Source organism: Tasmannia lanceolata, unplaced genomic scaffold (assembly GCF_043159265.1).
Source record: "Tasmannia lanceolata isolate RefF3 unplaced genomic scaffold, GAP_Taslan_0.1 ptg000016l, whole genome shotgun sequence".
Classification (NCBI taxonomy): Eukaryota; Viridiplantae; Streptophyta; class Magnoliopsida; order Canellales; family Winteraceae; genus Tasmannia; species Tasmannia lanceolata.
In genome coordinates this window covers 13,929,814-13,957,548 of record NW_027518693.1, presented here as the reverse complement: position 1 = coordinate 13,957,548, position 27,735 = coordinate 13,929,814, and the positions used below count along the sequence as shown (strand labels likewise).

Here is a 27,735-nt window from a genome sequence, read left to right as displayed (position 1 = left end):
GGATACCAAAGGCATTTCATAGATTACTTAAATAGGCTTGGGAACTTTCGATCAAATAAGTAGGGGAAACGATAGAAATAAATTGGTTTATACACTGCTAAAAGGTAAATATTTTAAGAGGAATGCTAGACTGAAGGGAGCCCTTGCAAAAATTAGATGAAAGGGCTCCCCCATTGCCTGCACGTCACTCTAAAAAAGTCAGCTACCATTGAATGCACTTTTGTGATGTGCAGCCAATGGGAGAATCCTCTCGTCTCATTTTTGCAAGGGCTCCCTTCAGTCTAGCATTCCTCATATTTTAATCTGGGTTTTTGATATGCATTGGTTTGGATCTCTTTTGGCCCAAAAATCACACCAATCAATCAACGAACAATTTCAATCAATCAAAGGTGGGACCCACTATGTAGTAGTGGGCACTCCACTCTGTATTTCAATGAGGTCATGCCCTACTAAAGCATTCACTTCAGATGGTTCAAATACTTTGAGCAAAGAAAAAATAGTGGTTGAGTAGAGCTATAAAGATATAGGACCCACCTTAATTTCCTAAATGAAAGCACTTTGCAAGTAAATGGAATATATGCTTACATGGGGAGTGATAAATCGACCCCCTATATGTGTCTATCTCTCTCCTCTTTCTCTCTCCTCTTTCTCTCTCTAACCCAGAGGAGAGATAAAGACACATAGGGAATCGATTTAAGATATTTGGGGGTCGATTTATCACTGCCCTTGGTTTTGGGCTTACAACGCTTAGATGGGGTTTCTGCCCTTTTTTGGCCATGCCACCACCTTGTCTTTTGTTTTTAAAATTAAAGTTCTCTCATTCAAATGATCAGAAATTCAGAATATCCTAAACTTTAACTTCAGTTTCATTTCCATGCACAAAGAAGGGGAAACGGGAAGAAGAGAGAAGAGAAAGGGGAAGGAAGGAGAAAAGACAGTTAATCTCTCCAAGCTCAAATGCATTGTGTTTTGCACTCTACTAGTTTAAGGATATCATCCCCATACCATGTTTGAAAAGTTGATCCAAACGAAACATCTCAACCAAGTATTTTATAAAAGAAATCTAAGTTCAGTTACTTTTAACATAAAATCTTTGTAAGAATAACAAGCCAATACTACCATGCTTCTTTTCACAATATTAACAAGAAATGTGACAAATATTGACTAAATTTAGGAAGAATAAGATGACTTAACATAGAAGTATATATTGAACTACTTGTCTGTTGGGGCGGGGCACACGGATGGCTTCGACAGAACACCCTCCATGTCAACACTTCTTCAGTAATATGATGTTCGATCAAAGATTGACTTGAAACCAATGAGCCGTTGTGCATATACTTTCTCAAGTTCCATCCCACAAAATTTGCATCCCAAAAGTATCAGAGATTGATACAGATCTTACAATGAGCCCGCCTCAAGTTCAGGTTTTCTTTGACCCAACCAAATTTTTGTGGGTAAGACGGAAAACTTACTATTGGTATTGGATATATTTGACAAAAAAATTATTATACATGGACATAAAATGATGGTAATGGGAAAGACTTTACTCACCAATCAGTCCAGTGCAGACTGCAGAGATATGGCTTTACAGTTTTCCTCGTTTCCAATAACGACCATTGCCTCGACCAAGTGATACTTGAATGAAAGGAGAAAGAGGTTGACATTTTTGTCATGCTAAGATCAAGTAACTTGAGTTCTGGTGTTTAAGAATCACTCCAACTATCTCCATCATCATCTTCATCACTTCCAGCCAATGCCTATATCAATGAATGCATTTCCATTGAGAGCAATCAAGATATTGAAAAATTATTAATGTCTACAGCAACACAAATAAAGAGGAAAAAGCAAAGGGAAGTTACAAGTGAGTACCCAACCTGACGAATTGCGTTTGCTTTCTCCAAAATAGCAGCAACATTTAAGTTTGTCTTGGGACCGTGAATGATGGGCTTCGTCACAATGGCAGGTTTAAGGTTGAAAGACTGTCAGAATCAGGTTATTTAAGTCAGATGCTACGCCAACTTATTGAAAAGGGTGATTATTGACTGATAAAATAATAATGTAGAAGCAATTTTCTTTTTCTTTTTTTTTCTTTTTTTCAGTTCAAACCTTGGTTCTTATCTGTTCTAGCAACGAATCCCTTTCATCCACCTTCGGTATAATTACAGGTCGAACCCTTTCTGACACTTTTCTCAGCTGCAAAATCATTAATACTTAAAAAATCAGAACCCAATTCTTCAATATGTTCCAAAGAGATCCCAGTTAAAGATGTACACCACAAAACTTACTGTGCTTTTGTCATGAGAAGCAACAGCCTCAGTAACAGCCTCAATCAGAGGGTCTCTGGGTCGGGATTGAAGATTCTCATTTGGCTTCTCATCTTCCACCATTGACACGGATGCAAATGAGTTCGGATGAAATGCGGCATCTCTCTCTAATGTTAGCAAACCCTGTGGAGGCTTCTCATCTTCTATGGCTGGCATTTGTGCAATTGAGCTGAGAGGGTACCCCATTTCTCCCCCAAATGTCATGGTAGCGTGCCGAGGCTTCTCATCTTCTATATCTACCGGTGCTAATGAGTTCTCAGGCAGTGCCATTTCTCCCTCTAAATTTAGGGATTCATGCTGAGGTTTCTCATTTTCTGCAGTTGATATTGGTGCAAATGAGTTCAAAGATTGTGCCATATCTCCCAGTAACGACGGGGAGCCATGTTGAGGCTTCTCATCTTCTGTAGTTAGTAATGGTGCGACCGGGTTCGAAGACTGAGCCACTTCTGCTAAAGTTATAGAACCATGTTGAGGCTTCTCATCTTCTTTAGACGGTAATGGTGCAAATAAGCTCAAAGGCTCCATCACTGCTCCTAAATTTAGGAAGCCATGCCGGAGCTTCCCTACTCTCCATTCTAGAGGAGGAAGAGGTGGAAGTGGAGGCATCTCCTCGACATTGGCTTGTAGAGCATTGGTATCTGGCAGTGGAGGCATCTCCTCGACATTGGCTTGTAGAGCATTGGTATCTGGCAGTGGAGGCATCTCCTCGACATTGGCTTGTAGAGCATTGGTATCTGGCAGTGGAAAATCCAAGACAGGTTTATCTGGCCATGGATTAGATAATTGCTGGTGAGTAGTATCAGGGATGACCAGGCTGAGACTGGGAAAGATTGGTGACGATGTTGTTGTAGAGACATGTGAATCAGATGAGCTAATAGGTACATCAGAATTCTCAATATTAAGCACAGATGGTATACATGCTTCTAGATCTGACACCATGCTAGCAGATGTGGTTGGTGATGATATACTCAACCCATCAATAATCTCATTTCCAGAAAGCACATGTGAATCCAGATGTAAATCGGGCTTGGATTGTTCACTGAGAACGTCCAGTGGAGAAGACTTACAAGGAGCCCTAAAACAGCCATCCTCAGATTTTTCAGGATCCCTTTGTTTTGGAGATTTCGGTTCTGACTCTTGATCGCTTTCTCTAAAAGATTCCGGATTCTCTTCCTCTTCATGCAAAGATTTAGCCGCAACTTCCCCACCAGCTAAAAGTTCAGGAGTTTGCTCCAAAGGATTTGCTGGCTCTAGGAGGATATGGGTAGATGCAGACATGACGTCTTTCATGCTCTCAGAAGTATGACTCTGATGGGAAAATTTCGATTCAGACTCTTGATCTCCTTTCCCGAAATTTATGGGAGTTTCTGAACCATTACTTGAATGCATATGGATTTGGATTTGTTCAATTGGCATTGAACAATCAAGAAATTCGGTACTGGAGTGATCAGAGTCAGAGGAACCTGGATTATATGACTCCAGTTTGAGATCAGTAGAAATAACTGCTGGATCTGCTTCATTTTCCGAGAAAACAATGTCAGGGATCCCTAAACCAGGAGCCCTAAACCAGCCATCCTCAGAATTTTCAGGATCCCTTTGTTTTGGTGATTGTGCTCTATCAAATTGAAGATTTTTCGGTTCTGATTCTTGATCGCTTTCCCTGAGAGATTCCAGATTTTCTTCTTCTTCATGCCAAGAATTTGCCCCAACTTCCCTGCCAGTTGAAAGTTCGGGAATTTGCTCCAAAGGATTTGCTGGCTCTAGGAGGAGATAGGTAGATGAAGACATGACATCTTTCATGCTCTCGGAAGTATGACTCTGGTGGGAAAATTTTGATTCAGACTCTTGTTCGCTTTTTCCGAAATTTATGGGGGCTTCTGAACCATTACTTGAATGCATATGGATTTGGATTTGTTCAACTGCCATTGAACAATCAAGAAATTCGGTACCGGAGGGATCAGAGTCAGAGAAATCTGGATTATATGTAGAAATAATTACCACATCTGCTTCATTTTCAGAGAAACCAATGTCCGGAATTCTTTGCACATCCGACCCTATGAGATCGTTCCCATTAGAAGGTAGCATGCTCTCCGTTTTATGCTGATCCAAAGCCGTCTCACTAGAAAGACATTCGGCAAGATTTTCAACATTTGATGCTTCTTGAGAACTGATAAGATCAGGACCACAACCATTATAGTCGGCTTCCACGGGAATGGATCTGGCTTTTAAGTCACCAGATTGCATAGGAATCTCAGCAGGCACTGCATTGGCTGCAGAATCAGATACCTCAGACCTGGATGGCAAGTTGACAATGTCGGAATTGTTTCCAACTGAATGGAATGGGTTCGAATAAATTCCTTCGGGTGCAGGAATATCCTTCGTGTCACTCTCAGATTCGATAGACAATGCTTCCAGGTTGTTGGACAATAATGTTTCCCACTCAGTGGCAATTTCTGATGAGTCCGCCATATGAGTCTCGGCATCACAGTGGTTCTCAGAATCGTGTGGCGGGCTTCCTTCAGTGACTTTTTGATGTTCGTGTTCCACGATATTACCAGACTCTTGATGATCCATTGCTGGTTTCAAGAATTCTGAGTTTTCAGTGGCTGGAACACCATTCTCCACTTCTGCAACTAAGTCATCGGGCAGCACATCAATGCGATCAAAGTGGAGGGGAATAACAGGTAAAGATTTGGGAGATGCTGGGCTATCTGGACAATTGTCTCGCTCTTGTTTTATTGGGCTGTGGAGCTGTTCTTCTCTTGGCAAAGTCAATGAGTTAGATAAATCATGCACATACCCTATACAATTTTCAACAGGACTACCTTCATACCCTGAAGGAAGCACTTCTTCAGGGACATAACCATCTTGTGATGCAATAGGCATCTTTGAGTTATCAGATGAATAAAATGGGGCAACAGATGAGGCATCAGGAATTCCACAAGTAAATATCTCGTCAGGAGGGCATTTTTCGGCAAACACTGTAAACTGTACATCTTTTGTTTGGGAAGGAAGTTCAGAGATGTAAGGTGCACGTGGTAGATCATTTGCATGTTTTCCTTCTTGAGCATTGGAAGGTGATTCTACGCTATAGGCTTCCACATTATTCGATGTAATTTCAGCTGCGTCCGGTCTAGACAATTGAACTTCGCCCAAACTCAAAGTGGGACTCGAATGGATAAGAGTAGAAGTTGAATCTGTAACACAAGAACCACATGATGCCTCACCACGTTCAGAAGTATAACTTGGAACCTCAGATATTTCATTGGTATTTGTGCTTGGTACTAAATCCTCTAGAGATTTGGTCCCTAAAACATGACCATTTCTCAAGAGCTTTTTGAAAGATGTATCATGGATTTCATCTGAAGAAGTTAGTGGATTCTCGGCAGATCCAGAATCTGCATTCTCATATGCCAACCCACGAACAACATATTCCAGTTCAAGAGAATTTTTTAAAGTCACAGGTGTGTCCAAAGAAGTGATCTCATTGCCATGAGAAGGTGGCAACTCAGCCAAATTGCTTGAAGTCTCTGAGTTGGGACCACTAGATCTTCCATTTTTAAATGATTTTTTCCAATCATATGATGCGCTTGAATTTTCAACTGAACAAGAGTCTGAATGTCGGCCCCCCGGCTCCAGTTGTTCATCATTTGTATCAGAATCGACTCCTTGACTTACAGTGTTGAGGATGCCCAGCTCCTGCTTAAGTTTACTCTCGGTATCTGTCTCCATTTCTGATTCCATGTTAGTAAGGGCATCCATGTAATTTTCCAACTCACTAGCATTGTCATCAGACCTGTATGCATCAGCACTGGCTTCTACCTTGCTTTCACCATCAAATAATGCATCATTTTGATCCACCTGGTGGAACACGGATGGCACTTTCTTTTCTACAAATTCATGAGTTGGTTCAGGCATGGATTTTAAAACTCCTCCTTCAATCGTCTCCTCACCTAATGCATCCACGGATGGTATGGATACATCCTGTCTATTAGGGGAGGGAGTTCCCGTCCTATCTCTCTCCCGCTTGATAGGTGGGCCCTCTACTCCCACTTCATGTATTTCATGCACAGACTCACTTGCATCATCAGATTTCAACTTCAAGTGGGTCAGGTTTACAGAATTTTCATAAGAAAAATTGTGCTCAGGTGAATGCATTTTGAGGATGTGCTCCATGTAACTTCTTCTAGTCCTTGAATAAAAATTGGACCCATTCAAGTTCCTTCTCTTCAACCTCACACCATGTGTAGGGATCTTCTCAGAAATGTTGGTGTTTTCATCAAAATCCGCATGGTTCAACCTGCATCATAAAAATGAAATCTGAGCAACCAACCAACGCATTACCCCAAAAGTTCTCAGTTTGAAAGTTCAATAACCATAATAGAAAATTGAAATAAAAAATTAAGGCAGAAAAACCATTGGCAATGAGAAATTTGAGTTCATACTTTGAACTGAACTCAGATGCTGAAAACTCTGGTGTTTCTCCATTCTTCCAACGCAATCCTTTTTTCTGAAACAGAGAAATGAAAAAGTGGGTTTCATACTGATAATACACGACATACATATTATATGGTTTTCTAATGAAAAAAGAAATCTTTGTGCTGAATAAATGCAAAGATATCATGAAAGAAAAGATGCATCATTGAGATAAAACAAAATTTTAAATGTTTTAAGTGATTGCACATTGAGAAGGAAGTGGATCAAGCATTTAAAGTGAATGCACATTGAAAAGGAATTGGACATGAGACGTGCTCTATGTCACAAATATCTTCGATATTTTCAAAATATTGTGTTTTTATTGCGACATTTGGATAAAACAACAAAATCTCAAAATAATCCCGAGATTTTAAAAATATAGCGATATTTTCGTTTTTATCATAAAATATCGCGATAATGTCACAATATTATCCCGATATTTTTACGATATTTTTATTTTATATAACTTCTTAAATTTTATATATTTATATGTTTTTTAAATAATTTTATTTTTATCGTCCTTTTCCCGATATAAACCCGAAAAAAAAAAATTAATATATCCTGAAATTTTCCCTTGTCGAGAAATTACCCATGGTTTTAAATTTCAGCCGAACGTTAAACGTTTCTGCCATAATATATATTTCGGTTTCGGTGGAAAACGAAACGAAATTCACATTGAGTCGGAAAAGTACCAAACTTCGCCGAAACGTCTTCGAAATTTCGGCCGAAAAGTTTCGTTTCGGTGAAATTTCAGAAATTTCGGTGAAACGTTTCGGAAATTTCCGTGAAATTTGGAAATTTCAGAATTTCACCGAAATTTTGGTGAAATTTTTACAAGATTTCGTCCGAAATTTCGTATGACCGAAACCGAAACCGAGATTTAAAACCTTGAAATTACCAAGAACGATATTTGTGGACGTGTTATAGTAGTCTCGTAAGCCATCTGAAACTTAAGCATTTTCTTGCATCCTTAGGCTTAGAACTCTTCGCTCATGAAGAGAGAGAGAGAGAGAGAGAGAGAGAGAGAGAGAGAGAGAGTTCTTGTTGAAACCAGACTGTAATGTTTATTATTTGAATAAAAACGAGAATCTGTTCAATCTTACAACAAGAAACAAGCCAGTCATTTTCACGAACTCGCTGAAATCACACAGAGATCATGGAATTACACCCACCAAACCTAGAGTTTGTGTATGCATAGATCCTTGGAGGCATCGAAAACAAACTCTAGAAGACAATAGGCTTTGCCCCACCCCTTGTTTTTTCTTCCTTAATGAATTATTTCATCGAAAAAAGGAGGGTCGACACTTCAACTTTGTTCAATCCTAACACCAAAGAAGATCCTTAGGGTTCCTTTCTTAGATGACAACACCCCATTTTCTAGAAATCTTGCATCCAATAACCCCAAAACCTTCCCTAATATGGATCTAACTAAATTTGAGCTCCTTGAGCTTCCCAAATTTGATGATGTTCGTCTTCAAATATCCTTCTATTCCTTTCTTTCTAAATGATCTACCATCACTGCAAAAAGTGCCAAGCATCAAACTATTGGCCCTTCTCCTCGAGATGCCAATAGTGAGACTCTAACATATGATCAGCAAAGTACTTCAGAAAAACCCCATTCATCGCTCTATTTTAGGATAGACAAACATTCCTTGTCAATTTGCAATGATTGAGGATATGATTGCTAGAGTCCTATTCTTCTTTACATAATTTAAACTAGTTTGTCATTGGCATTTCTCCTATCTCAACACATCAATTGTGCTTTGAAAGGCCATTTTCCAACAAAAAGCTTGAACTCTCAGAGCAATAGGAGCCTACCCAAAAACAATCCTATTGGATGGAGGGATTCTCCACCTTGAAGACGAATCTAGACAAGATCCTTGAGGACGCGGGGTCCCCACTGTTCGATCTCCAATAAGAGCCGAAGAGAAGATGTTTTCAAGTGCCCCAGAAAGCTCAAGTAAACATTCCCCAGAATGCTCAAGTGCCCCAGAAAGCTCCCTCCCTCCCTCCCTGCAAGACTCTTGAAGACGAATCTAGACACAAATAGGTCATGATGACAAATCTGTTAACAGGATTCCGTGTTGATAAAAGGTAGATTAATCATTAACACAATGATGAAGGAAAGAACCATAACTGGACAAAAATACCTTTTAATAATAAAGAATGTGCTAAAGAGTGTCTAGACATGCTGAAAAGAAACAGCCAATATGGTATGCTAGTAATAATATGTTGCTTCCCTTTTAAATACCATACCTTGATTTTGCGGGATTTCTTTTCTCTTTGAGCCTCTGATTTCTTTTTTCCAGACGAGAAGAATTCCATCTTAAAAAATGAAGGATCAGAATATCTCTTTGAACAAGCCCCTGCACCAGCGATATCAAACCTGATAAGAGGGGAAAAAAAGCATTCAGAAAAGGATATACATATGTAGGTTATGAAAAATTAAATAGGGTTGCAAAGTCAACAGTATCATACTTGTCCAGTATGAATAACCTAGGAGGGCCACGACATTCTTCATAGTAGTCCATAATAAAGCGAGGCATATCTCCTTGAGTGATAAGATTTTGGTCCACTCGGAGATTAGAATGCCAGTCAAGACCTGCGAAAGATTATGAGTCTATGCAATCACGAAACAAAGTAATTCATCAAATGGGACAAAGAAGTATGATGAATAACATTAAAGTGTTAAAGTTCAAATTAGACCAAAATGTGTGATGGCGAGATTGAAAGAAGCATGGACATATGAAGGCCATTTCCCAAAATGCAAATCACAATTTGAAAGCTTCTTGAGACCTTAGCCTTTTATGCCAAATGTATTGGCAGCAGTCTGCATTTTCCTTCTTCTTCTTTTTTTCATTCTGCAAGCACTTTATATTGTAATACTTTGTTTCCATTATCAGATATTAACATTCATTTCCTCATATGGTGCTAAAAGAATTATTTCTGAATAATTTATGGCGTTAGAAATAAAGGGACGACTAAGGGCACGCTTGGCTACCATGAATTTGTTTTCATGATAAATCAGTGTCTCCAAGTGGAGATGAGGGTAAAGTGGCTAAAAATCAGGAAACAAAAAACAGGAAACTAGTGTCTCCAAGTGATGAGAAGTGGCAAAAAGTCGGGAAACAAAAAACTTTACGCAAAATAAGACCAACTTTTCCTGATTTTTACCCACTTCTCGGGCTCATCTCAATCGTGCCCTCTAAAATCTCTCTTCTTCTCCCACTGCCCTACCCTCTCTCACCACCTGAAGACACCGATTTATCATGAAAACAAATCCTGGCAGACAGACATGGCCTAAGGGTCGAAATTAATATGTGATGTATGAAGCGAAGCCCGGGGGCAAATTTAAAAGAAACATAAGTTCTAATTTAAATTAGAGCAACGACCGCAGTCCACTATCTTCCCTGAAAAATTTCTAAGGCACTCTTTCCATAAAAAATCTCATTCCATCCCTCTCATAACCATTCCCCCCACTTATTAAATCTTCCAATTCCCACCCCCCACCCCCTCTCTCATGTCTCTCTCAGAACATCACAACCCTTCTCCTCTCTCTCTGTCACTCATCCATCTCTTCTCTTTCTCCCTCTATATGCAATTAAGTTAAACAACTTCGATAGGTTTCAATTAGAAATGAAAAAAAAAAACGAAAAAAGGAAAAAAAACAAGTTACACTCTTTAAATCAAGGTAAATTCTGTCTCTTCTTTATTTCTGTTTTTTAACATTTTAATATTATTTATAAAAAAATTATTTCTCTCGGAATATACTATATGGCTGTCAAGGTCCTCAAGGACATATTCCTTTTTTTGTTTCATGCATTATTGAGACCATCCAAATATTACTGATTTTAGGATTTTGTTTGTTTAATCTTCCAAGAATGTTAGTTTGTTGCTCTTTATTTGCTATCTGATAATATTTTTTATTTTCATTTAAAAATTAAACTATTGTTCTTTTCTTTTTCTGCTTATGTGCATCGCAAGTGTTAATTAGGAAAGGGATCTGAGTAAATATATATACAAGTGAGTATCAGGAAAGACACGAGTTAAATAATGCATGTTAAATAGAAACAAAATACTAGCACATTTGTGGAGCTTCATATTTAATGACAGACAGGACATTAATTAATGAATCTAAGGAGAATTTTTCAAGAAGAAAATCAGGAAATATCTAACATGGAAAATCAATGTATGTTTGATATGATAATTAAAGAAATAGAGGTTTTGCATAATCAATAAATAGAAATTTAACACTATTCAAAAAAATAAAAAAATAAACAGAAATTTAACCATTTCTTTCAAAAGGGCATGCTAACCTGCATTATAACTGAAATGTGAATGACTAGTTTGAGAGAGAAAAGCCTTCTCAATTGATGGAAACTCTGCTTCCAACTGCTGGACACGATTCATCAATCCATGACCTCTAGCAGCAGTAGACATCACTTCTTCATGCAAGTCATGGAAAATTTCCGCCGCAAACCTTTCACATCAGGAAAAAAAAGTCAGTCAAATGGACATAATATATCCCCTGTGCAAAAGAATTGTTCAAAACTAAGATTTTCACAGCTCATGGATGAAAGGTATCAAACATGTCACAAGGTGCTTTCTATAAAAAAAATTTAAACCAACATAGATATGCCTAAGATCAAATCCTCAAAACAATTTTCAAAAATATCTAGAATAAGCACACATACATGCCTAGAAACTATCGCATAAGCAATACATTCATCCATAATGGTTTAACAACATCAAACATCTAGTGGCATGCGCTGTCCCGCATGTCTTACAATTCAATACATACCACATTTCACATGCAATTCAAATAAATATAATTATGTAATATATATTGATATAGTGAGTTTTTATATGGTGCCCGACCATCAAGTACCTTGAAAGCGGTGCCACCCTTGATATTTGATCCAACAGCAGAGCACTTTTTAAGAGTCTGCTGTTGGATCAAATATCAAGGATGGTACTTCCATCGTACCACTACCACCTTCACGGGACTTGACGTTCGGCCACCATATAATTTCTCTTGATATAGTATATCACTAATACACTTACGGTTTTAGTTTCGGTATGCGTTTTGTTTTAGTATGTGTTTCAGTGGGAAACAATTTGATCATTTCGGTCCAGTTTCAGTGGAAATTTAAAACAGTAACTAGGAGAACATTACTTACTTCATATTGAAATATAGAGAGCAAGGAGAGGTATGTTACTTGCCTAAAAGAAGTATGACACAGACCTTCAAATCAGATTTCACAACACCAATAGTCTATAATAAAAAGATGATTAGCAAATATCGAGAAAAGGTGATTGACACTCACATGAACATAACTATGTTGGAGCACTCCAGTATTTGACTTTCTTAAAGCCAAAAATCACTTGTGCGGTCAATTAGGTTTGCCAGTTCATTCACAATCCAAGGCAAGACCATTAACATAGTGCAAAAATAATCATGAGCTATGTAGAAGACCTTTAGTTCATGGTCTTCTATATGGCTTTCCTCAGAGGAAAGTAAAGTTGGAGAGATTTTCAAACGCTGATTGCGTAGGAGATTCAGACAATTATGAAATCAGTTACAAGACGTATCCTTGTGTACGATTGCCTGACCTGATGGAGGGCCGTAAGGTCTAGCATTGAAGCATAATATACAGCTATGGCTTCTAATGCCATAGAGATGATATGGGTGAGACAATTGCTTCAGGAGATTTGTATGAGTTCAAGGGGATAAGCAAAGCTATATTGTGGCAATCAAAGTGTGATAAAACTGTCACAAAACCTAGTGTTTCATGCCAAAATGAAACACGAGAAATTGATTTTGTTAGAGAAAGCGTTTAAATTAGTGAGATAGCTCCTCTCTGCGTGCCAAGCAAAAAGATTAAGTTGAAAGAATCGTTAATGAACTCATGTGTGATCATCACTGACAAGTTGTACACATAGATACACATGGCAGTGTCGTGTAAATCTTATTAATGACAATACCGTCCTATATTATAATATATAAACAGTTGCTTTAGGGGTTTTTGCTTATAATATAACACAATCATTCCCCACTAATGGGTGGATTTCCCTCTAGCTGCATTTCTTCTTCCTTTACTCTTTCCCTTGGTTATCTACATGTTTGTGCAGGTTTCAACAAGTACATCTCTCAGTATGCCGCCAATAGTAAGAAGATGCGGTTCTATCGCTTGAATCTTGACCTTGATGCCTTGTTATCATGTGAAAACTACATTGGGACACATGATGAGATTGTAGAAGAAAAAGAGGGAGATAGAATTTGAATGAGAGATCTAATACATTTTTTCATTAAGCATGATAGGAAGTATACTCTGAATAAATGACCAAAGCACCCTTAATGATGGGTAATCCACTAAACAACTACACAGTCCATGTCACATGCATATATCTAACAACAATTACATGAACATATGATGTTAAATTTAATATGAGATAACCCAATCAGTGTTTCAAAATGTGGATGTGGGCCAAAATGCAGCCAAAGCAAATCCTAGTTGACTTGGTGTGGGGGGAGCAGAGTACTCAATTGATGTGATCATAACTTGGGAGAGTCAAAGGAGTTTTAATTGACTACGTAGAGCAAAATGCAAACTCGGACAGGAATTCGACCCAGGTAAAAGGGATTCGGCTCAGACGAGTTGACGATTAACGGGAGGAGTTTTGAAACAATGAACATATTTATTCAAGAACACCTTGATACAGTGTTAGCAGATCCACATCTCATCCTAAAAACACCCACGCCTAAGTTGGATTATGTTTTCTGGCTACATGAACTAGCTCACCATTCAAACACAAATGAAATGTCCAACCTATTAACACCACGACTCCTACACTACAGCCCAGAAAATGTACTCTACAAACGAAATCCCTCGTCTAACAGAACTTTAGGATCTGGCACAGTAGAAATTGACTGCAACCTATCCACTTAAACCCAAGGTTTTAAATTTCGGTTTCGGAATGCATTTCGGTCCTCACCAAAACTGAAATTTCAGCCGAAAGTTTGAAATTTCGGACGAAATCAATCGAAACAAATAATGTAATATTTTATCTAGTCCTAAAATTTCGGCCGAAATTTACGAAATTTCGGTAATTTTGCCCGAAATTTCTTCCGAAATGTCGGCAGAATATTAAATGACGTTAAATCCCAGATTTTTTGGGATTTTCCTTAAATTTCGATCGGTCGAAATTTTGTAAGGTTTCGGGTTCCCACGATTTCGGTTTCGTTCTCCACCAAAACCGGAAATTTAAAACCTTGCTTAAACCACAACAAGCCATTGTTACACTATACATGAAATAAATAGACAAGTGGCAGCTTTGTTAGCTATGAATGCTATGCAATAGCTCACCACCTCATTTTCCACCCTCTAACTATGTTAGTACAGAGTCATAGGACAGGTGCAACCAACAACTTTTTTCTTGGGTGTTGCTAAGGTGGTCTTGAAACTGCGGCAGTAAAAGCAGACCTTTGTCAGTTACAGGTTCTACAATCTTTCTTTCTCTTTTGTGGATAGGAGCAACATGAAAGATGTTGATTCTGAGGCGAATCCCCAACCACATGTAAAGTCGAATCAGACCAGCAAGGAAGTGGTTAGTTTTGCCAGATCATAACCATATACAAATTGTGCAATCACCATTAATCACTACGGATTAGATGATATGCCTGCATCTTTTCTTTTCTTTTTTGGAAAAATAACAAGGATTCATTTTTTTTTATATTAGATGATGTGTATTATGTTTTCCATCACTCTTTTTTTTTTTTGAACAGTAATAAGATAGAAGAACAGGGAGATCTAAGGAAAACAAAGAAAAGAAAAGAAAACGACATAGAACAAGAAGATCCAAAGAGAAATCCTCAGGAGGGAGGTGATCAAACGTCAAGATGTATCTGTGTTGACTTCCAAACGAGAAAGCAAATTTGCATCCCTATCGGCCGATTGCCAGACATGCTGAATCTCCATGTCATGACCCTCGATTAAATCCAAGATCTCCTCAATAGTATCCAGGAATCTCCAAGGATGACTAGCCCGACTTCTCACCCACGTGACAACATTGAGAGAATTACCCTCAATGATATTGTGATCTAACTGAGACTGATCCACGAAGTAGATATCAGAAAGGAGCAACTGAACCTCCGCCTTGCTAGAGACCTTCACCCTAATAGGCCTCAAAAAGGCATAAATCACCTTGCTATCAGTGCATCTAAGAAGACCAGGTTATCGAGACTTGAGCCATAGAAGTTAAGCTTTGAAAACCAGGATAGGATTCTTTAAGAAAAAAAGAATATAAGAGGAGACGAGATGACCCAGAAAAAAAAATAACATGAAAGCATGACAAAAGAAAATCAAGCCAAAATGTTATGACAAAGGAAACTCCACTATGAAACTAACACCTCCCTGCACTCCCTCTCTAGATGAGGCATCTGCATTCTGATAATACCAGAAGTAATATGATCGAAATATAGGGAGATCTCCCTAGACAAATCATAATCTGAAAGATAAAACCGCTAATAGGCAAGGATGAATGCACAGATTTGATGCCCACACAATAACATTAGAAAAGCCCAAGGTTGCTAGGGCGGGAATTGAAAGCAGGATTCGATTCGGGATTCAAAAGCGGGAATCGAAGGCTCCGGGGATGGTTGGAAGCGAGAATCGTGGGTTTGCCAGAGATTCGCCGGGGATTCGTCGGGGATTCGCCGGGGAATCGCCGGGATTCGCTGGGGATTCGCTGGGGATTCGCAGGGAATCGGGGTTCCTATAAAGTGGGAATCGGGGTTCCCATAAATTGGGAATCGAGGTTCCCAAAATTGGGAATCGGGGTTCCGACGAATCTGAACCCCGATTCCCAATTTTCGAGGATTCGAATCGAATCCCGAATCGGATTCGTGTTCCGGGGAATCGCGAATCCCCACCTCCAGGAACGAATCCTGCTTCCTTGGAAAAGCCACCTTCGATCCATTAATTCCAACTTAGAAATGTATAGACCGATAAGGAAGGAAAGAGCTTCTGCGTCACTGGAATCCACTATGCCAACAGGACCATAGTAAGTCTTGATGAGAACCCTATTAGTATTCCTAAAAACACAATCACTGATGGTAGGGCCCGATATGCTAAGAGAACTACCATTCAAAGTCAAGTTTGGGGGGACTTCGGGAATGGACGCTTCGATCTAGGCGCCACTCTATCCATTGAAGGATAGCAACAAGAAATCACCTACGAACTGCAGTGTAACCTATCAAGACAGCAAAATTCTTTCCTAAAAAGGACCAAGCAATGACAAAGGCTTAATAGCACAAGTTCTTATAAGCACAACTGAGATCAGTGCTAACCAAATTCAAATGAATGGCACACAAGTGTCCAATACTTAAGTGTACAAGCTATGCCCAAGACATTGTTTTTGTACTCGGGAAGTATTGGTTGCAATCCTCAACTTCAACCACCACGTTGTTTGTCATAAGAACCAGAACGCAATACAGCACCTAGAAAGTGAGCATGCTACTCTCCACTCTTCGTTTAACGATCTCTTGGGTTAAAGCTACCCCTCTTTTCAGATTTGTTCCAGCCTATAACCTTTGGGAAAGATGGGACGAAGTGTGCAATAGTGTGGAGATAAAGCAAAAGGTAATTCAAGCCTGGGATCCACTTGAGCCTCGGTTTGTGAAACTTAATTTTGATGGCTGGAGAATCCTTGCCCAACTGGAATTGGGGGAGTCTTAAGAAATGAGAAAGGGTAGATTGAATGGGCTTATGCGGGCCTCATATGCGTGGTGGATGCTACGGAAGCTGAGGTGAGAGCAGTGCACGAAGGTTTGAGGCTTAGATCTAGTAAAGATTTTGATAATGTGGTGCTAGAAAGGGTTTCGTTGAACGTAATTCAATGGCTCAAGGGTGATCAGAAGCCACCGTGGAGATTCGATAATTTGTTTGACGAAATATTTGATTTGGTGGGATCCTCCTCTATTGCCTTCAAGCATGTGTGCCGCTCCGCCAATAAGGTGGAGAATCACCTTGGTAAATCTGGAGTCTCCATGGAATCCTTACCGTTTTCTGATTCTCTTCCCCCTTGATTATATTTTTTTGCTGTTTGTATTTGTCTTTTATTTTTTATCTTTGTCTTTGCTCATCTTTGTAATGACCATCTCGGTGTTCTCTGCTTCTTTAATAGTATTGGTTATCATTTCCAAAAAAAAGTGAGCATGCTACTTCTTTTTTTTCTTGAATGGTTGCAGATATATTAATAAAAAGAAGACCAATATGGTCGATACAAAAGGAGAGAAAAACAAAGATACTGTTATAAAGAAAGTGAGCATGCTACTGTCATAGAATTAAAAAAGAAAAAAAGAGAGTTTTGTGTTGCTCAATAAAATATGAATTCAGCTGCATTCTTCTGCTCCTACTCCTAGTCTCATGGTTCTCTTACAAAGACATAAAACATAGAAAAACCATATATAAAAACAACAACTACGCGTGCCATAAAAATGGTCAACAATGTAATTGCAAACAAACTATACAGCAAACATCTTAGACAAATTAGATTGAACAAAGTAGTTAAAATCAGAAATAGACAGAATAACATTGAATTCCCACACACTAACCAAAATCAAATAGTGTATAACACAATATCACTCTCTACATATCCACCTATCTGAAAATTAAAATATCCAAACGACCCAACGCCATAAACAGTTGAAAATACAACCATCCATCTAAACCCCCAACCTTTAACAGATCAAAATCCCCAAATTAAATTCCACCATATGAAAATAATCAAAATACCCCCAGTTCTCTTTCCCGCACATTTTTAGGCACTCAAATAAAAGACCCATTACCAAAAACACCCAATTAGGACTTAATCCCCTCACATTCTCTTAGAGCAAAGAAATTCAAACTAAACCCAAGTCCAACAAAAAAACCCACTACAAAATAAGGAAATTCGAGAAAAGGAAAGAGAAGAACTGACTCAGCGAGGTCACCCAATTGGCGCAAGACGCCGATGAGGCCAGCCATGGCAACGCCCTCGAGTAGGGCTTCTGGATCATCTCGATCAGCAGTCCGGTATAGATCCGGATCCGCTAAACTGTACTCGTTTCTAATCTGATATCTCGTGATCGGCATCTCTTCTTATGTCAAAACATTCAGTTCTGATATGGGTTTTTGCTTCTACTCAGAGAGAGAGAGAGAGAGAGAGAGAGAGAGATACAAATTTTATTTTGTGGGTTTTGGGAATTTAAATGAATATGCAGAGACAGAGGTGCTGTGGAATATTTAATGATGAGGTTAAATGCATAAATGGAATCAATGACTGAAGGACGAAGACAACTGATCATTTAGGCAGGGTGTGTACTACGCACCCCAAAACTCTCTTGGGGTGCATACACCATAATACCATATGGCCAGTATCTCATGTGTCGTTTTAGGAAATGGTTTCTGAGCTCGAGCTCAAGCTCAAATAGCTTATCTGAGCTAGAGCTCAGAAATAGGGTGTGTGCTTATGTTGTTTTGGTTATGTTAGATATTGATCTTATAGGACCTAACATAGATACGGTGTCCCTAAGAAATAATCTCCATAGGATAATTCTAAGCGTTGATTTGTGGAGGTTTAAAATGGACGGCTAGAAATTGGGTCTGTTTTGTGCCTCTACAGATCGAATGGTTAGGATGATCGTATGGAGACGGTTTCTTAACAACACCCTATCTATGTCAGGATATGTGGAATGAATGGGTAGGATGAGTGAAACTACATGGGAAATGGCATATTTATAGTGGCTAGCTCATATAAGCTATTTGAGCTTGAGCTCAGAAACCACGCCCCCTATATCCTTTCCCAATTTTTATATACCAAAATATACGTATACAATCGACACCGTTCATCTTGATATCAAACTCTACACTAATCGAACTACTGTAATTTTCTTATTAAAGATTTGGATGGATAGTGAAACTGGAAATTAAACCTTAACCTATAGTCTACATGTTTAGTTGAAAAATCGTCAAACAATAATAAGAGATAAAATATCACAAAAAAATTTGCTTGACATTTGATAGTAGGGATTTGCTAGGGAATTTTGCGGAAAGGCATTTCGTGGCTGACTTTTGCATGAGAGAACAGCCACATGGGGGCTCGCTTTCAGCAAATTTTGTCTTTTTCATTGATTCATCTGAGGTGGCTGATCTCTCTTGCAAAAGTCAGCCGCAAAATGCCTTTCCGTGAAATTCTCTAGCAGATCCCCTGATACTAAGAAGTGTTACTAGTTTCAAAGTTTTGGGTGTTTTCCACAGAAAAAGCCTTTATTTTTTGTCAAATTAAATGCGAAATTTTCAGATTAAACCTTAATTTGTAAGAAATTCAGTAATAATATTATCTTAAAAATATGCTGTCAACTTCTAACATTTTTTACTTACTATATCTCACACGCGATCACTTTCCTGCAAATTAACTAAGAGGTGAATGGGCCTTAGGAAATAAGGAAAGGTAAAAGGGGCTTTCCAAGTCCAAGCCCATGTAGGATGTGGATTAGCCACCACTCAGCTAAACTCTAGCCCTTGGCTTGTGGGAACTGTAATAACCTGTTGACAGCCCTTTAAATACTAAAAGAAGAGCTAGTAGATCCTCAATTAATATCAAAACATGGGAGTGTTGCTATCATTTCCCTAGTTTTATTATCTTACATAAATGTAGGTTATTCATGGGGCCTAATGAACAAGGCCCGACAAGTTTTTATCTACCTTCTGGCGGTCCAAAAGAAGATTTATTTATGAAGATTGAGTAGAGTTGCTTAGTACAATGAGACAGGTGGAGTGTGGTGGTTGCAATATTGAATTAGGAATAGTTCCTCAATTGCCCAGGAAATTTATCATATGTTTGAGAAGAACGGGCAAACTTTCAAAAGGTACATGCATTTTTCTATTTACAAAATTATACTTCTATCTATAAGTGCACTTGTTATATTAGGATGAGAGTTCAGTTTTCACCATGATGACTTTATTAATAATTTCAAACCTCTCAGAAGGACTTTTAAATAAATTATGCCTACTGGCATTTTTTATATTAATACTATTAGTATTGTTAAAGAAATGATAGAATGAAGAGCGTCCTTGCAATAACGAGCTTCAAGGGCGCCCCCGTTGGTCAATTTCAGCAAAAGTGCGTTTATGATGGCCAAGAAAAAAGTGGATGGTGCCATAAAAAGTGGAACGGCTTTGACTTCTGCTGAAATTGACCAATGGGGGTGCCCCTGAAGCTCGTCTTTGCAAAGGCACTCTTCATTCTATCATTGCTCTTATAATAATTATTTTTATTATAGTTATTATTATTATTATTAGGGATTTGCTAGCGTCCATCGCAAAAGGCATTTCGCAGATGGTCTGTTGCATGTCAAACCGGCCACACAAACTCACTTTTCAGTAGCTTTTGTCTTCATTTACGTGGTGGCTGCTCTGACATGCAACAAAACCATCTGCAAAATGCCTTTTGCAATGGACGCTATCAAATCCATTATTATTATTATTATTAGGGATTCGCTAGGCAATTTTGTAAAAAGCTATTTCTTGGCTCACTTTTTCAGAGAGAGCAACGACCGGATGAATTAAATGAATGAGACAAAATATACTGCTAATTAGGTGGCTGTTCTCTCCTGAAAGTGGGCCGCAAAATGGTTTTTCATTATTCCCTTAATATTATTAGGATTTGGTAGGGAATTTCAAAGGTATTTCACAGCTGACTGTTGCATTCAAGGAGATTTTGTATTAATCATTTAATTCATCTGAGGTGGTTGTTCTCGATGCAACAGCCAGCCGTGAAATGCCTTTCTGTGAAATTTCCTAGCAAATCCCAACTAATAATAAGCAAGTAAACAAGTGGTGTCAATTTCAGCGGACTATTATTATTCTTTTTAGGACGTTTTATTAATAAATCCTTAATTTTTGAAACATATTCTTATTAGTCATTAGTAGATTAGTAGACATGATTTAGTAAAAACAATTAATTGTCCAAAAAATATCCAATAAGTTCCAGAACACTACTCATGCTAAATACATTAGAAATCAAGCTTTTCCTGAAAAAAATATCCTTCTAATAACTCAAAAAACATGGTATTTTTTCTCCGAAATCTTTTGTATTCATATTCTTACGAAAGCTTCAAACATTTTTAATAAGAGAAACATTGAAATTAAATATATTTAGACCGTATTTTTAAAATACAGAGCATTTTCGTCAACAAAAGGTAGTATTTAATGACTTTTTTTTTGGAAATGTATAAGTTTTTGTTTTATTTTCGATGATGTGATTGGCATATTTTACAAATTTGGGATTTATATGCCAAAATCACCGCTTCTTGTTATTAATATAAATATTAATATTATTATTATTAGGGATTTGCTAGGGACCATCGCAGAAAGGCATTTCGGGGCCTGCTGTTGCATGGAAGAGCAGCCACCTCAGATGAATTAAATTAATAAGACAAAATCTCCCTTGTTATTATTTTATTCCTTTAATTATTGGGGTAGCCTAACTTTAGGTAGTTAATATGGAGCGATAGACGGATAGGGAATGATGGGTGGAATGACTTAAAAGCTTTGTTACTTATGTAATGATGTATCTTTGCCTTAAAGCTTTGTTTCAAATGGAATGGGAGATATGATGAATCAATTGCCTCCTCGACTTCTCACCTCTTATCATACACCCAACAACCGCACTTTCAACCACAGTACGCTGAAAACGGTGTGAAAGGAAATCAAGTTAGAGAGGTTATGTTTTTTGGTGTACAAACTACTGGTATAGCTAAAAGAGAGAAAAGCCCAATACACCCCTCACAAGGTTTGAATAGCCCCGGTGAACCTGGCCATATCAAATCCTCTTTGATAATGATCGGCAATATTTTGCAATATTACCAATCCATCTACATATCAGCGGCTACGTACTAGACTCGTGGTGACCCCCACCAGATCGAGTCAAATCGCCTCCCATAGCATTTCGTGACTCATTGGTAAATCGACTTTGATTCTCTATCAACCAATAATGTTGGACCATTAACATGGTTAAAGCTAAACCGTTTGAAGTCCAGACCTCGCGACCGGACTCCAAAAAATGAGAGGTATTTCATAAATTGAACGATTTTTCTTCCTTCAGAATCATGCTTTTTTTACCGAAGGACAAATGTTTCTCTAGATTTTTAGTCATTACATCCATTCATTGAATAAGTGATGATCAAATGGTTCTTACTCAGAGAACCTTTGGGCTTAGCTTGGGGGCTTTATTGAATCATCTGGTTCTAGTACGAATATGAGGTTTCAATCGATTCATAGGGTCTCAACAAGAGAATTCCTATCGGAAAATGGTATTACATGGACCCACCACCACGTGTATGATGCTTTGGGTTGTGAATCTTGTAGAGAAACAATTGGGATTTGCTAGCGTCCATCGCAGAAGGCATTTCGTGGATGGCTTGTAGCATGTGAGAGCAGCCACCACGTGAATGAAGAGAAAATCTGATGATATTGTGTGAAAATCGCTTTTCAGAGATTGGGTGAGTTACCAAGATATGATATTGTGTGAAAATTTCATTCTTGATTCCAGGAATTTTTTTTTATGAAAGTGTTTCATTTGCTTCTCTTCCATGGAATTTTCATTTTCCCATAATGTATCCTACTTGGCTGGCCCATTGGCTACAGTCCCACTCTCATATGATTACACAAGGATGATGGGAAGCACATCCCTTTTTAAGATGCCACCAAAGCCATTGATTTTTTGAACACCTCCCTCCTCACAAATGAGATCTCTGTTCTGCATGTTGGACCTACACCTACTTTTTCCCATTGTAAGGATTCAAAACTCAGTGCCTCGACTCATCTTTGAGTTGCATTGTCTAGTTGGTGACTCACTTGTGACAAATTTTTGTAGAAAGGAAAAAACCCCATAAAACATATTTTAAGGCCCTCTTTGGATTGCAGGAATTTCCTTGGAAAGGAAAATTATTTCTAAAATTTCCTACTTTCTGTACACACGAAAAAAGAAAACTTGAACAAACCCTGTTCAATTTTTATAGAGAGGGACTTTCAATTTATGATGATATCCTTCTAAGTTAACCATAATTATGTCACTTCCCTCACAATTGTGGACAGAAAAAAAAATCCTCAGAACAATTTTTTCGTCAAAAATGTTTTTCTTGCAATCCAAACAGGGCTTAAACGAATTCACACTATATTAATTTAACGGGGTAAAATACGAAGAGCTGTTGTATGATGCATGCCAATCACCTACAGGGCCCCACTGTGCATGGGGTCGCCTAATCGCATCCCTCGCATCTCATCCAACTATGATCCAATGATCCTTAGCCATTCATCAACACCTTGATAAGATACATCAAAAAATTTAAAATCATGTCCTTTAACAAAGACATGATCAAAGGAACATGTTATGAATCCCTCTTCTTATGCGATCTGCGATTTCAATGGCAAAGCAAAAACAAAACAAAAAACACAAGCAAACGCACAAAGACACAAAGATTTACGTGGTTCGACAAAGCCTACTCCACAGCAGAGGCAACGATAAATAATCCAATAGAAGATAAAAAGATTACAAGAGAAGATCAATGTCTCTCTCTCCAAACCCACTAGAAACCCTAGCACTTCTTTTTTTCCCCTTTCTTATGAGCTCTCAACCCTCTTCAAAAGACTTGCTTCCAAATAAGCCCTAAAATCCTCTTTATAGAGTATTTTCGCTCTCAAAACTTTCTCTTTGTGTTTGTATATATATTTTTAATTTCTTTTTTCTTTTAGTTTTTCCCTTTCTCAATATTTATCTTCCTGCCTTTCTCAATATTTATCTTTCTTCCTCTCATACACCTTTTCATTTCTTTTCTTTCATGTTTTCTGTTTCAGACTAGTGGGCTGCCTTGATTACCACCGAGTAGGACACTTGGATTCCGGAGATCTAAACGATGCAATTTGGAAGCACAGTGTGAGGGATGCAATTTTTGTTAGGGCCTTTTTATTCTTATAATTATATTTGCATGTTCCGAAAAAAATTAGGCTTCAGACCCTGTTTGATTTGAGACTTGGTCGTTTTATATTTTCCTTATTTGCTAAATAGGAATTGATTTGGGACTTAGTAGTGTTTTTGACTAATATGTAAAGGCCTGTCTCCATATGCTGTGTTTGAAAAGGTTTCTTCTTGCTGTGATTTTTTTTTTCCAATTTTCCTTTAAAACTAGTTGGAGACCCGTGCAATGCACGGGGTGAGGAACAAAATATGCTTTAAAAATGTTTTAAAATTAGAAGAACTTCAGTCACTATATCAGAAAAAAGAAGAAGGTTAAACAACAATAATAAAAAAATTAGAAGAATTTCAGTTATGGATTACTCCAAGTTGCCAACCAGGGCGAAGGAAAAACATGACGATAGAAAACTTTAAAATTGACCACATAATTCTTGACTTATATAAAAAAGAATTTTTTCTAATGAGAGACAGGGAATATATTTTGGTGTAACCCAATTTTCGTGGAATTGGGGAGATAATCTATTATTAGCCGCTATTTTGTAGGGATTTTTTCCTACTATTCCAAATCTACAAATACATTGAAATCGAAAGTGATTGATTGGGGATTCCTCCTTCACGCGTTTCTAGAGGGGAGAGATTTTTGGGGTTGTTGGAAATTCTAATGTGAGTGATCTCGCCATTAGATTCGTATTGTGCTTGGATGGTAAGTCAAGTAACTAAGATTAAGAGTCCTAGTAAAATTAGAATTATCTCTTTTAATAGAATCATTATCTTATTATTTGTTAAGTGCTTGTAATCGTGAATCGTTGAAGATAGGAGCAAATAAATATCATTAAATAACGTGGGATAGAGAAGAGAAATAAGGAAGCTGCAAAAAAAAAAAGCTACTTTTTATATACACTGAAGTGCGGTGTATATTACCCTTTCTCTTTAAAGTCCTTTAAAATACTAATCGATCATAGATGGGCTAGGGAATCCTTTTCTCTTTCTTTGGTCCTTTTTAGCTCTTTGGGTTATTTTCTTTAACTGTTCTTAATGTTTATGTTCCTCGGAGTTAGTTTCTTATGTTTCTACTCAAGGGTTTATTTTCTTAGGCAATTTTTTCTCTCACCCTCAAGTTCCATATTTTCTTCTGAAAAAATTTAACATACCTTTCATATGAATTGATTATTTATGTTGGAGCCTTTTCTATTCATGTTAACTAACCAACTTCTCCAAAAGCTTAAGCTGTTGGAGAAAGGCGTTATTTATCTTTCATACTTTAACAATTCAGGTGAAATAGATTTCCAGCAATGTTCCTACATCAATAAGGGTAATGCATCTTTCCTTTTGTATAAGAACAAAAAATTACAGTTTTCTTCTCAATAGCTTAACATCCCATTCTTAAAGGTTTCTTCTTACTATGATGTTTTTTTTTCCAATTTTTTTGTAAAATATTAAGGGAAAAATACAGATACACCCCCTCTAGTTTCTATCACATTCAACTCTAACCTTGACTTTCAAAATGTGACAAGTACACCTCCTGAAGTTTTTTTAACGTGACGGAGTAGACTGCGAGGCGGAAATGACCAAAATGCCCTCGTCTTCCCCAACTGAAAATTAGGGTTTTCAAACTTGAAAACTAAAAATTAGGATTTGATTCAAACCCTTGTTTATTTATCAACATAAACCCTCGATTTAGGAGTTTTATTTGTCTTCATTCACACCATTATCATGATTTGCACATAAACACTAATATTTTAGGGCTTTTATTTTTGTCAATGCTTTTTTCTTGAAATGTAGGTTTGATGTAGCCATGGGGTGGGGTTTCATTGTCTGTGGTGGAGGTGATGGCGGTGGCCGGAGATGGCGACTGCAGCGGTGGGAAATGGCGTAACCCTAATCCCTCTGTAAATGAGGGTATTTCTGTCCTCAAAATATAAACCACGGTTAGTTTCAGCCTTTCCGTCAGGTTAAACTGATGGACCGTTGACGGAGGGGGTGTACTTGTCACGTTCTGGAACCTCATGGGTGTACTTGTCACGTTTTGAAAGTCAGGGTTAGAGTTGAATGTGTCAGAAACTAATGGGGGTGTAAATGTAATTTTCCCAAATATTAATAGGTCATAGATCTTCAGACTGTCTTTTAAGAAAACTTTGAATATGGACTCCAATCTATAGTTTTTCTTTGTTTTTAGTTCCCATGCCTAGCACGGGTCTGCAACTAGTGGCACTAGAATGTGATTATTGGAGCCTTAGATTTGAATGCCAAGGAAAATTTAATGCTGAACGAAGATCCTATGCGTTGAATCAAGGATTGCAAATATCAAAGGTCGGATTTTTGTGGGGAAAATGACTAAAATGCCCTCTTTAGATTGAGTTGTAATAAACCTCCCAAAGCAATTCGACCTATTGCAAGCTTGATGAAGAGACGTCCTTTTAAGATGTCTTTAAGCCGTGGATATTTTAAGTCCGAGTTAGATCAACCTTGTAATGGACGCTTCAGATCAATAGATCTCTTGATACTTTCAAAAGTGGGCCCCTTCCAAATCTACTAGTACAAAGAGACAAGAACAAGGTCCCACTTTCAACACTTATGATCTAACCGTTAAAAAAAAAAATTGACGAGAGCGATTTCATGCAGTATGATTTATAAGATGGGGCTATCTAGAGGTCTAAGTTGAAGCAAACATGCACCTGTGAATCTTCCATTCCTCTCTAAATATTTATGATAATGTTATCATCCATTATATTAATGAAATAATATCCTGAATAGCACATATATCAAACTTTGATCTCTCGGACATAATAGGACTGGATTCTTCCTTAACACCTAGAATACCTCGATATGACATATAAATTATTCAAAATTAAGTTTCACACCTAATATTTTACATTTCCACTGCTTCTTTTTTCCAAGCGTTGTTTGAGCAAATAGAATCACTAATAGGAGCTGTTTGGATACAAGAATTTTCTAATTCACGATTTTACAAACTAAAACATGGATTTTATATGTTAAAACCAGTATTTTATAAGCTAAAACAACACTATTTAAGTAGCAACTACCTGAATTTCTAAAAACCCTAGAAGTGCAGATATCAAACATGACAAAACTCTCAGATATCTCAAGATTAAGTCAAAAAGAAAAAAAAATGAACCATAGAAGAATGGGGAAAATAGAGACCAAAAGATTAAGGTATCAGTTTCAATACAGAGAGAGAGAGAGAGAGAGAGAGAGAGTTCACAGCGGAGTAAATTTTTCAGAGGGAAGGAGTCTTAAAACCTAATATTGGTAGCAAAATAGAGAAAAAATCGAGAGGGAAATTGAGAGAATATTGGCGCCTAATTTTTAGCTGATTCTGGAATCAAAATACCAACCCGGCGGGTATCAAATCCCACCCAAAATTCCCATCTTTTTTCCGCCAAACAACGTAAATGCAGCCAAACAAGGGAATCACCCAAACCGGTTTCTTATTTCCGATTCCAGCGATCCAAACGCCGGTGAGGAGAGGGTGAGTAAAGAAGGAAAAACAAGGAAAAAAATATTTTTCTCACATGCGAAATTGCCTAGCAAAGCTATCCCCTTCACTCGAAATTGCCTAACGGCCATGAAAATCTCAAGCCTCACAATCACTAGACAATATGCTTTTCACTCATGCATTTATTTGTTATGTTGTTCCACACCCAAAAAAAAAGGGCAGCCCAGTGCACGAGGCTCCCGCCATTTGCAGGGTCTGGGGAGGGCTAGAGGCACCTCACCAATCCATTTTAATAAATGGGCCAGGCAATAGTCTATAAATCAACTTAACTCAACTAAGCCTTTGTCCCAAACTAGTTGGGGTCGGCTAATGAATCCTTTAGAAAAATTTTCATGAAGAAGGTGAAAGGATCTACCCAGCTCAAAATCTCAAAAGAGGAATCTTGGTTTTAGAAAAAAAATG

At 37.9% G+C, this 27,735-nt stretch overlaps 1 protein-coding gene across 1 annotated transcript; it reads right to left on the bottom strand.

Moving 5' to 3' along the window:
• Positions 1-1,024: 1,024 nt before the first annotated feature.
• Positions 1,025-18,080, bottom strand: LOC143848030 (uncharacterized). Its single transcript, XM_077356801.1, has 9 exons — positions 17,781-18,080; positions 11,117-11,280; positions 9,279-9,402; positions 9,057-9,186; positions 6,770-6,834; positions 2,286-6,624; positions 2,107-2,193; positions 1,875-1,979; positions 1,025-1,757 (listed from the first exon to the last, which is right to left on the bottom strand). Exons 1-9 carry the CDS (start codon positions 17,933-17,935, stop codon positions 1,704-1,706), a joined length of 5,223 nt encoding a protein of 1,740 aa, XP_077212916.1. The 5' UTR covers positions 17,936-18,080; the 3' UTR covers positions 1,025-1,703.
• Positions 18,081-27,735: the final 9,655 nt, after the last annotated feature.